At 33.4% G+C, this 11142-nt stretch overlaps 1 protein-coding gene across 3 annotated transcripts; it reads right to left on the reverse strand.

Annotated features, from left to right (window-relative positions):
- Positions 1–3291: 3291 nt before the first annotated feature.
- LOC103493287 (uncharacterized) lies at positions 3292–9476 on the reverse strand. Of its 3 annotated transcripts, none has more exons than XM_008453970.3 (9): positions 9253–9472; positions 8791–9052; positions 8431–8655; positions 8000–8259; positions 6072–6304; positions 5787–5912; positions 4720–4905; positions 4156–4293; positions 3292–4068 (listed from the first exon to the last, which is right to left on the reverse strand). In XM_008453970.3, the coding sequence occupies exons 1-9, from the start codon at positions 9395–9397 to the stop codon at positions 3763–3765; spliced, it is 1881 nt and encodes a 626-aa protein (XP_008452192.1). In that variant the 5' UTR covers positions 9398–9472; the 3' UTR covers positions 3292–3762. The 3 variants fall into 3 exon arrangements, with proteins under 3 accessions (XP_008452192.1, XP_008452193.1, XP_050942783.1); XM_008453971.3 differs by having other exon boundaries at positions 8791–8988; positions 9253–9402; XM_051086826.1 differs by lacking the exon at positions 3292–4068 and having other exon boundaries at positions 4201–4300; positions 9253–9476.
- Between the last annotated feature and the right edge of the window lie 1666 nt (positions 9477–11142).

Here is an 11142-nt window from a genome sequence, read left to right on the forward strand (position 1 = left end):
TCAAAATTTACTCATGTTTCCTTCACAAAACTTGTTAGAAATTTATTAAAATTTCAAACAAAATAAACCTCACATCTTAATTCCTCTTGAGCAGTTCAAACCAACTAAAAAACCAGAGGATGTCTGTGTGAATTCAATCTGTCAAGAAAATTACTTGAGCTTGTTGTTTCCTATCTTCTTCAACCTCCAAACTGCATAATCTTTACTTCCAATCTTCTCAAACTCTCCCTAAACACAGCTCTGAAGTTGAAGAGATGAGAAAGAAAGGTTTGGCGAATGAGAAGAAGATTAAGGAAAAAAAAACAACTAAATGAAACTTTTATTTCCTCTCCTTCCTTTCCACTTTCTTTTCTTTAATTCCTTTTAGAAAAAAAACAAATATATATATATAACAATAATATATAATATTATTTTCATCTTCTTTTTCTTTTTCCTTTCTTTTTTTTCTTTTTTTTTTTTCTTTTTTTAAAAAAATCCAAAATGGTTAACACAAAGCATTGTCATTTTCTTCAACGAAAATTCAACTTCCTATATTATATGACAATAGCAAAGAATCCAAAGAGAATCTTGGGTCCACAGTGCGTTTTTCAAACCAAATTTCTCCCTACTTGGTCATTAGTCATTTAACCTTATCTTCAAATCAGTTTCACAAATTTATTTCAATCCGTGTGTTTGCTTGTTTTTTCTATTTTTAAGTAGCAAATAAGACTTTTATATCTTGAAAGCATACTTATTGATGATGCTAACATGCAAGATTTCGACTTGATAATATGCATACATATATGTGACCATCGGTCAGTTGCGTCCATTAACATCATGAAATACTTGAATGATCATCTTTAATGGGTCTACATATATCACCATGAATTCGTTCTAAAAACATAGGTGACTCAATTTTCACTTTAGCTAGTGATAGTCTAATTATTAACTTACCTTGAGAGCAAGCATCACATAATAATTCATTAGATTGAACAATCTTCTGGTTTTTTAATGGGTGTCCATTGAATTTTAAATAATTCTTCTCATCATTATAGATCCTTGATGACCTAATCTGTCATGCCAAATAGCTAATATATCTATTCACGAACTTCAGGTTCATTGTTGCTGTACATCAAAACACTTAGTTGATATACAGCAAACAAGTGACCAATGTCTAGCCATACCACACTGGTAGCATACTTTTTCATCACCTTTTGAATTCTTATTTTGTGGAGTTTTTCCTTTATAATCATTGTTCCATGTAGTTCTTTTGAAATTTGGATTATTAGAACGACCACCATGAAAATAATCATTATTTCTTCCTCTGCCACGGTCTCTACCTCAACCACGACCCCCTCTAAGATTAAAATTCACAACATTCGCTTCAGGGAATGGTTTTGTTCCAGTTAGTCGAGATTCGTGGTTTTTCATCAACAACTCACTATTTTGTTCGGCAACAAGAAGATAAGAGATAAATTTAGAATATTTCTTAAAACCTTTATCTCGATATTGTTGCTGCAAGCTCATATTCGAGATATGAAAAGTAGAAAATATCTTCTCCAACATGTCTATATCAGTAATTTTTTTCTCTGCATAACAACAACTTTGAACTGATTCTGAATAATTAAGAATTGTAATCACTTACTAATTTGAAATCTTGTAGTCTCAAATGTATTCAGTCATAACGAGCTTGGAGAAGATGTATTAACTTTAAATGTTCATACCTTTCTTTTAGTTTATTCCACAACGATATGAGTTCTTTTATTGTTAAATATTCTGATTTTAAATCCATGTGAATGTGATGACAAAGGAAAATCATGACTTTCGTTTTTTCTTGATTGGTCATTGCATTTCCTTAGTTTATTGTATTTCCAAGATTTATAGCATTGAGATGCATCTCAGCATCAAGAAACCATGACAAATAATTGTTAGCATTAATGTGAATGACTGTAAATTCTATTTTTGCAAGGTTTGTCATGGTAACACTATCACAAAATATTATAATTATGTTAGAAATTTAATATACATCAAATGTGCAAAATAACATTTTATAATAAAGTGAGTGAAAATCCAACCTACCTTCGATAGAAGAGACGTCTAGAACTGGTGCTGGTAACATGTTGTAAAAATGAAGCACAACCGAAACACAAAAATCGAGAAAATATAATATTGAATAATTATAATATAATATATAAATAAATAAAGTAGAGAAATTAAGGAAAAAGAAATTCTAAAAAAATGACTAATACATTCCACATTTTCCAATTTTTTGGAATTTTATCCAATATGTGTAACTTATAAAACCCACTATTTATAGGCAATTTAGCAAGTTTGTTGGCATCTTCAAGACACATGACAAATGTGTTGGATATGCAAATGAATAATACATGGCATTCAATAACACTAAGCATAATAGATAATGAGTATTCATTTTACTAATATTTATAATATAAACAACATTTAGTTACAATTTCGAACTCCTAATCTAAAAAACATAAATGGTTCCTTTCCTTAAAAAAAACAAGAAAGAAAGATAAATAAATAGTCCCTTATAACATATATTTTGCGTATTTAATACATCCCGTAAAGAAATCTATCGATAATTTTCGTTTGCTCAATTGATCGACTCAAGATATGTTAGCTTCTTAATTTTTTTCTGAATTCATTTTATTGTAAAAGTTAAATTGTTATCTTGAATTCTATTATTTAAAAAAAATTATAGAGTATATACCACAATTCAATTATATAAATAAGAATAGATAATAAATATTATTTGGGTGAAAAATACATTTAAAATAAAGCTACAATTAATTTCCCAGTGCACGTTAAAACAATCATTGTAACAAGATAATGAATAATATGGACACTTTCATCCTTTCACGTGAGAAAGTAAAACAATTAAAAACACGTCAACTCACCAAATAAATAATTAAAACACATCAACCCACCAAATAATTTTAGATAATTATAATATGTATAACAATTTTAGAAATAATAATCAAACATATAAAATCATTTTTAAAAAATTACAAATATAAAATATATTAACAATAGATTTCTATATATTTAATATATTTCTACAGTTGATAGATTCTATTAGATCAATACTTACAATGCACTATCGTCTATGTATGATACTTTTTATTGATTTTGTCATATTTGCAAACTTTTAAACAATTGTTATATACATTAGTAATTTGAATCTAATTGCTATATTTACAATTTTCTTCTCCAATAACATTGATTTTTCAATTTTTTTCGTTTTTGTATAATCACTTTCAGTCCATGCTTCAATAATATCCACCATCGTAATGTACAAAAAAGTATAAATTAAAAGAAAAATGGCTACAATGAAAATACTACTCCAAGCTTACAACCACAACCCCCCTTTTAGTTTCTTCCCACAATCTTACTCTAAGAAGCCTGTAAATAAGAGCTGAAAGAAGACAAAAGAAGAAGTATTCTTGGAAAATAATTTACTAATGCATACAAGTTGACAGTGGTTAACATTTCATGATAGTATCCAATGAGCTCTAAACTGTATAGATGAGATCAAAACCCCAACCCTCCTCCAGTTAACAACTCGAGATGACATTGCCTAGAGTGAGAGCAACCTGTGTTTCATGATTTACACTACCACACTGGAGTCCAACACAAAAATGGCAACGAAGTTCGGTATCTATGCTTGGCCTGCCTGTTCTTCAACATTTAGACTTTTACCATCTAATTGGATTCTTTCCAGCTTCTACCATACTATATGTTGTTCAAGGCTCAAGCTATTTGTTATTCAACAATGAGACTTCTCTTATTAGATCCGATTCTTTCGGGTGTTTGCATAACATGCTTGTTGCTCTTACCACCCCCATCGACAGTTCTCTTTGGAACGACACGTTGCATAATTCTTAAGGGAATTCCACCCAAATTGAAATCTTCCTTCAACGATTTAGTTAAAAACCTGATGTCCGTATCTGATAGTTGTTTCTTCCCGCTGACAAAGGCGACGAATGTAGGTGGTCTGGCTTTCACCTGCGTGAAGTACTTGACCTTTGGTTGCGCAGATTGATCTTTCCAAGAATGTCTGCTCATTACCTGTGCAAGCTCGAGTTTTTTACAAATTGTGCTATACTGAGGCGTTGAGCTGAGCTAAGAAAAAATGAAAGGGCATTTTCTACAGACCTTCCGCAACCACCGGTTAAGACGAGCCGTAGACAACCGCGTACACCATTTTTCATAAGTCTCAATAACCTGATGCATGACTTCCAATCGACCCCTTCCTTCTAGTGCTGAAATGAATATAACTGGTATTCCTGTAACCTGAATGCTAATATGCATGATCAATTAGTATTAAGATGGAAAGAACCACCGCAGATATGCATCCGCTTACCAATGAATACAAAGAAACAGGGTGTTCTAAAGAGAAATAACGGTAATGCCTATGTGATATATGTTTACACAAACGATTTGTTCCACAGCTGTAAAATAACTATATATATCCAACATTAAGGCCCTTTTACTTAGTGGGAAGGGGAGTAGAGTGATAAGAATGAAAGTCTTCATTTCCAATGTTATTTACCAGTTGAATGAAATTGAATTGAGTGTGGAGTTCACCCCAAACTTAAGGAAACATTCTCCCCAAAATAGAAGAATCTCATTAGTCATTCCTTCAAAAAGTGAATCTCTTCAATCACATTTTCTACCAGAAGATAAACCTAAAATCACACAAAAGGCTAATTACCATACCTGAGGAATTACTGTTTGAATTTCTTCGGGAACGGCCTCCAAGATCTTCTCATATGAAGCAAAATTCTTTTTGCCTCTCATAAGATCCATCTTGTTGACAATTACTACTAAAGCACGACCTTCCTCCACTGCTCGCCTTGCAATAACCACTTCAGAATGTTTCATGCTTCTTCTTTCTCTTGCAATCTGTACATCGCATAGATCAATATGTACAGAAAAAGTAAAGAAAATGTGGAATGCTAAACCAAATTTCTACAAATTACTCCCATTACAGCCGTCCACAATGAGCTATTGATCTTACGTTGCTAGAAAATGGAAAGTAAAAGTGTTGAATGATATGATATTAAATTTGTGTTCATCCATTTGCTTAAGTTTTTGAGTCAATTGGTGATTTAAGAGGCTTGAAATATGTGAAGGGCACAACAAGTGGAAATCAATATTTAATAGGAAGGAAAAAACATTGACCTTTGGATCAATTGGTGATTTAAGACGGTACCATAGTATGTTGGTTTAAGAGGTTCTATGTTCAAACTTTGCATTGTTTCCCCCTTTATAAATTCTCACTTGACCTGACTCTGATACCATCTTAAATCACTGATTGACTCAAAATTTTGTGTTTGAGGGTAAACGCAAATTTCTAACAAGAAGAATGATCACCTTGTGGTAGGTTTTACTTTGAACTTCTATGCATACTCATCTAACTTTTCCATGGAAGGAAATTAGCACCAGGTGATTTAGGCTTGCGGCCCCATTACATTGAGAGGCTTGTTTAGAGGTTGGAATGTAACCACCTGAATCTGAGGGGTTTAGGAATGCTTGAGAAATCGAGGGTGGAACAGAAATGGGATGATAAAGCATGAAAAAGGTAGAAAAGAAGCTGGGTTGAAAACTGGGGAAACATAATGAGTTTGGTATTACAAATTGGGCCCAAACGTTCAATCCAAAATGGATTTTATATTATATTACATTACAAACTTATTACATTACAGTCCCTCGACAAGCCCCTTACTAGGTTTGTGGGTGGTCATGAAAAATCTTAATGAAAAAAGAGGGAAAAAAGACGATACCTCTTCTGCATCAAGAACTAAAGCAACTACATGAGCTCTCATCAAATTCTTTTTCGATTGCACGACACTCAAGGATCCTGGTCCTTTCTCCTCCTTAGTCCTATGCAACCAACCAGCTGTATCAACCTAATTATCATTACCAACCATCAACAATTAGAACTTCATAACTGGTAACTGCATCAAATAAAGGGTTATAACATAAAGGACTTCTTAGGAACACAGATTGTGTTCTGAATACAAGACATTATAAAAGGAGAAACAAGAAATAGTCAAACACAAGTTTACCAAGTATATAGTTCTACCCTCAAACTCAAATTGAGCTCTAATAGAGTCCCTTGTTAAACCAGCTTCAGGACCAACCAGAACACGATTTGATTGTAACAGTGTATTCAGCAAGGTTGATTTGCCAACATTAGGTCGTCCGACAATTGCTAACTGTAATTTTGTCTTACTGTCCTGTGTGTCCTCATCCTCATTTGAGCTTGTGACCTGATGGAAGCAATCAAGACCACCATTGTCTAGAAATTGTAAGAAAGCAAAGTTAGGTTAGAAGAGTGAGGAGGAAGAATACTGCCAGAATCATCGTAGCATCTACAAATGACACCAAAGAGGACAATGTGGAAGTCATCAACATCCAACTCCATTTATAAAAAAAGATTGCGTACATTTTTGGAAAAAAGTTATACAGATAAAGGATAGCAGAAAAGATATAGCGTTCATCAGAAAAGATAGACAATAATAAAATATTACCGTCCAAAAATTAAACCAATGCATGTGAATAGGTATCTATATTTTTTTAATCGAAAAAATAAGTTGGGGGAAGTTGGGGAGACAAAAGTCAAAATGAAAAATCGCTGCACACTAAAAGAAAATAATTAAAATAATGCAAGATACAAATAGAGTTTCATCACCTATGATGCAGTTAATTGCTCTAAGTTTATTCAAAACATTAAAAGGAAACAAGCATGTGAAATTCAGGGAGTTTTCAAGTGGCGCCAGAAACTCTGTCCTTCCAATCTTTCCACATCAACACGGACTTCCCTCCCACTCTCAATAACATTTTAATTACTAACTTCAAACTTGTTTCACTTTCCACCCGTTTTTGTATCTATGCCAAAACTCATCTCATCAGCTTGTATAGTGAAAGAATCACAGCTTATCATTGGCAGTGTTTCTTTTAAGCAGAATTCCGTTCATTTCTAATCTTTTTCAAGACTCCAAGACTCAGGAAATAGCTCAAAAATATTTATGATACACTTTGTTGAACGAAATTGAAAAGGGTGAGGGTCTTATTCATAAATCAGGTGTCAAATTATCGACATGGTTATAGTGGGTTTTGTGGTGCTGATGTCAGGCTAACTTACGGTATTCACAATAACGATTGGCATTCAAATTTATACCAAAATGTCAGAGGTAATCAAACACCAACGACGAAGGATTAGGCAGTCAGAGATGAAAATGCCAATGACAACTAACGGAAGATTGAAGCTCCAACAGCTAAAAACTACTAACTCTAGAAACATCACAAGCACAGTAAACAAATTAGAATGCTAAAACAACACCATAGGTAATCTCAAGAAATTAAGAAACATAATTATGTTAAAAACCATAGATTCAAGATCATTTGCACAAGCAGAGAAAGAAGCTCAAAAGTTGAAGTCCATCATCAATGAAATTCAAATTACAATGAATGAAAAAGAAGCCACAAATAATGAATTTAGATCAAGAGTAATCACAGTAAACTATGCCACACCAACATTCCTGTGAGCTAGAGCAATCAAATTGCTTGCTACTTTTTAGACAACTCAAAGGATGGCCTTGCAATAGTGAATAAGGCCTCCTCTCTCTTGAACTGCTTCCACAAAATCAAGTAGAAAGGTCATGTTCTGAAAGGGCGGTCATAACGCTGTGTAGAAACAAATTGATATTTCTACTGTCTTTTTTTTTTTTTTTTTTTTTGCTATTATAGGTATCTATAGGCCAGTTTGCACAAACTTGATCAAATTCCATGAACAAGTTACAAAACTCTACAAATATTGGTGTCAAGAAACTCAGGACATTTTAATTCAGACGATTGTTATAGTTTGAAACTAAAATCTTAAAAAGCATCTTGATAAGATATACAATTTGACTTGTTGATCGATCTGTGGTGGTTATTGGTAAAGTGCCAATATATTTCAAATGATATATTGATTGGTAAATACATTTCTTACCACTTATAACTTTCAACATATACTTCTCAAGCACAGGTTTGATAGCCCAATACAGTTCTTGCATGCCAAGTCCCGTTTCAGCTGATATGGGAACTGGATCTCCAAAGCCTAACCTTTGGGCTTCAAAACCAGCAGCCAAAAGCGTACAACTGTTGTCAAAAAGTGATTCAGATTTATTCATTGCTACTACAAGGTTAATATCAGGTGTATGTCTGCGCAGCCACTTCCCAACCTCCAAATCAAAGGGATGAAGACCAGCTCTGTTCACAAAAATAGTATCACAACTACTTTAAACTTCAGTGCCACAGTAAATGAAAGAAAAATTCCAATATGTATATTGGATAAGACATCAAGCATCCCACTGACTTGCAACGGAAAGCAATATGCTGCATTCACGTTAACCGAGTTTACAAAATACATTAACCAATCACCTTGCATCAATGAGGAAGATCGCTAACTGAGACTTGAGAAGCACATTTTCAGTCATTCTTGCTGTTCTTTCAAGGATAGAACCAGAAGATGCTGCTGTCTCTAAGCCAGAAGAATCCAATACTACAAATCGCAAATCTCCAAGTTTGGCGACACCTTCACGGATATCCCGAGTAACATGATCATCTGGTGTGTTGTAAACTAGTGCCTCCCTCCTCTTAATAAACCTATAGATTAACAGCAAAAAAGACAGGATTTAACGTTTGATACCAGTACGTTAATCCAAAAAACGATTCACTGACTTCAAATTGCATAACACCAGGAGGTTCATCAATAGACTAACATGGACCTTCTTAGTTTACCGGTTAAATAATGCAGACTTGCCAACATTTGGGCGCCCAACGAGCACAACAGTTGGAAGCATATTAATTGGAATTTTGGTGAAATCAACTGAGTTTCTTTGGACGCCTCGAACTTTTTTAGCAACAACCTTACCATCACTCGCACTATCATTCAAACATTTCTCCGAGAGCCCATTTTCTGGTACTCCACAAAACCCCCTGGCAATATGAACAGCAGCCAAAGGAAGTAATAATCTTGTATTTGAGATGCAAGTATTCCAACCTAGATAAGAGTTATAGAACCCAAAAACAATGACCAACAACACAACGTAAGCTGTATATACTAGAGCTTTAAATAAGAATTATCAAGTATAACCACGTGCAATCCTCCAACATTTTCATAGGTGTAACTTCTTCAATCCATCATCGTAAGTATGAAACCTACACAAACAATCAACAGAAATGGCAGAAGGAAGGAGGCACCTGATTTGACGAAAACCGAGTCGCTGAGCAAATTGGGCGACGGAGTACTAGAGCATATTCTTCTACTTGTTTCAACAAAATGGAAAACACCATTACCGATGAACCGCCGGCGTTGAGAGAGTAACGGAGCCCATAAGCGAGACATAGTTACGTCCCGGCGGCAATCACTGTGGCAGCAACCTATTAGAAATATTTTTAGGGGAAAAAGGGAAAGAAGGTTTAATCTATTTTGGAGGTGGGACTTCGATCCTTGTTTGATTTTGGTGATTTTTTTTTTCTTTTTTTTTTTTTTTTTTTTTTTGGCCTACCAGAAGAATATCATAATTATAGATTTATTTGAATAAATGATAATTTTATTTTTAAATCGATAAAATAACAAAAACAATTAATTTTTTAATAATATACGGGAGAACAATACCTTAAATGTCTCTATATCTTCTTATCTAATTGACAAATGTAATTTCTAAACACAATCGTAACAAATATCACAAATACCTTATAATTAATACAAACTATGCACTCACCCTTGAATATTCTAATTTTCCTCCAAAAGAAAATAAACATCTTCTGCAACGTATCACATCTTCTTCATGCAACCACTTCACATCTTCTGCATTTACTTCTCCACTTTTGAAAATCCTAGAATTTTGTTGTGTCATCTCCTTTCATTCGTATCTCTATTCCTTTAGCATCTTCATTGCTTTAAACTTTCTTTCGCGCGACCATCTCCGTTATTTCCTTCTGTTCGTTTTTTAACCTTCTGTTCGTTTTCAAATCGGTGAGTTATTCTTTGGATTTGTCCTTTATTCTCACATTTTCTTTAGGTAGATAAAAAATACCTCATCCTCAAATTTTCTTCTTATTCTCACATCTGTGATGTTCTTCTTGACTGGTGTTCTTTTATTTTGAAAATACAGTACAAACTTTTCTTTTCCACTTAAATGTTAAATTTATAGATACAATTGAACATATATTTTATATTCTATTTGTTATTTTAATCTTCCTAAAATAAAGAGCATAAAATGTGAACAGATATGCCCTTTATTTTAGGAAGATTAATTGGAATTTGTTGTGGGCTTATAAATATATATTGTTCTTATAAATTTTTATAAATTGTAGGGAATATAAAGATGAAAAAGGGGAAGGGAGAGCTCAGAACAAGAACAAGTGAGACGATTCAAATGCATCAAGATCAATAATTCCATTTTCATTACCCGAGTCTTCAATTCTAGATAATTGACTACTCAAATACGAGGTATTTCCAATATCAGTAGCAGATACAGTGTCAACGACAACAAGTAAATCATTGTCGGTAAATTTCGACATGACTAATATAATCCAAGATACATTCATATCATCAACAATCCGAATGAGGTTCGAATTGTTGCAACCAGTCCAGTAAACGGTCAACCGAGAGACAGAAAATTCTAAAGTTGGAAAAAGTCTACATTGGATGCAGTTTACAAATTCTTGAAACAACGATGAAACTAGAACATATAGAACATATAAATCAAGGATGTGATAGTCAATATATCGGGATGATTCAATCCATCTACCATCGAATACGGCCTTCCCTCGTTGTAAAACCATCGAAAAAATTCAAAGGGAACACGTTTATTGAGTAGTCCAAAAACTGTTAGATTTTATATATGAGGGATGTATATCAAATAAAATTATTATTTCATATATTATACGGACTCCATGGGTTCAATAATAGTTATCTGTTTTTCTTTTTACCCTGCTATGCATTTTCTGTAGCCCTCACGTTTTAGTTTGATGTAGCGGTCGGGTATTAAGAAAATATGGTAGACTAGGGCGAAGGAAGAGGAAGAAGACGTATATGGCATAATCTTAGGAATCTAGTGTTAGGAAGACAAAATTAATGATTTT

This window comes from Cucumis melo, chromosome 6, assembly GCF_025177605.1.
Source record: "Cucumis melo cultivar AY chromosome 6, USDA_Cmelo_AY_1.0, whole genome shotgun sequence".
Classification (NCBI taxonomy): Eukaryota; Viridiplantae; Streptophyta; class Magnoliopsida; order Cucurbitales; family Cucurbitaceae; genus Cucumis; species Cucumis melo.

Bases quoted from the DNA above. Each gene is read 5' to 3' on its own strand.
- LOC103493287 (XM_008453970.3), bottom strand. From the start codon at position 9,397: ATGTCTCGCTTATGGGCTCCGTTACTCTCTCAACGCCGGCGGTTCATC. The intron at 8,656-8,790 runs GTAAACTAAGAA...GTTAATCTATAG, and splicing joins AAGTCTGCATTATTTAACCG to GTTTATTAAGAGGAGGGAGG. The intron at 4,069-4,155 runs GTCTGTAGAAAA...GAGCTTGCACAG, and splicing joins TTAACCGGTGGTTGCGGAAG to GTAATGAGCAGACATTCTTG.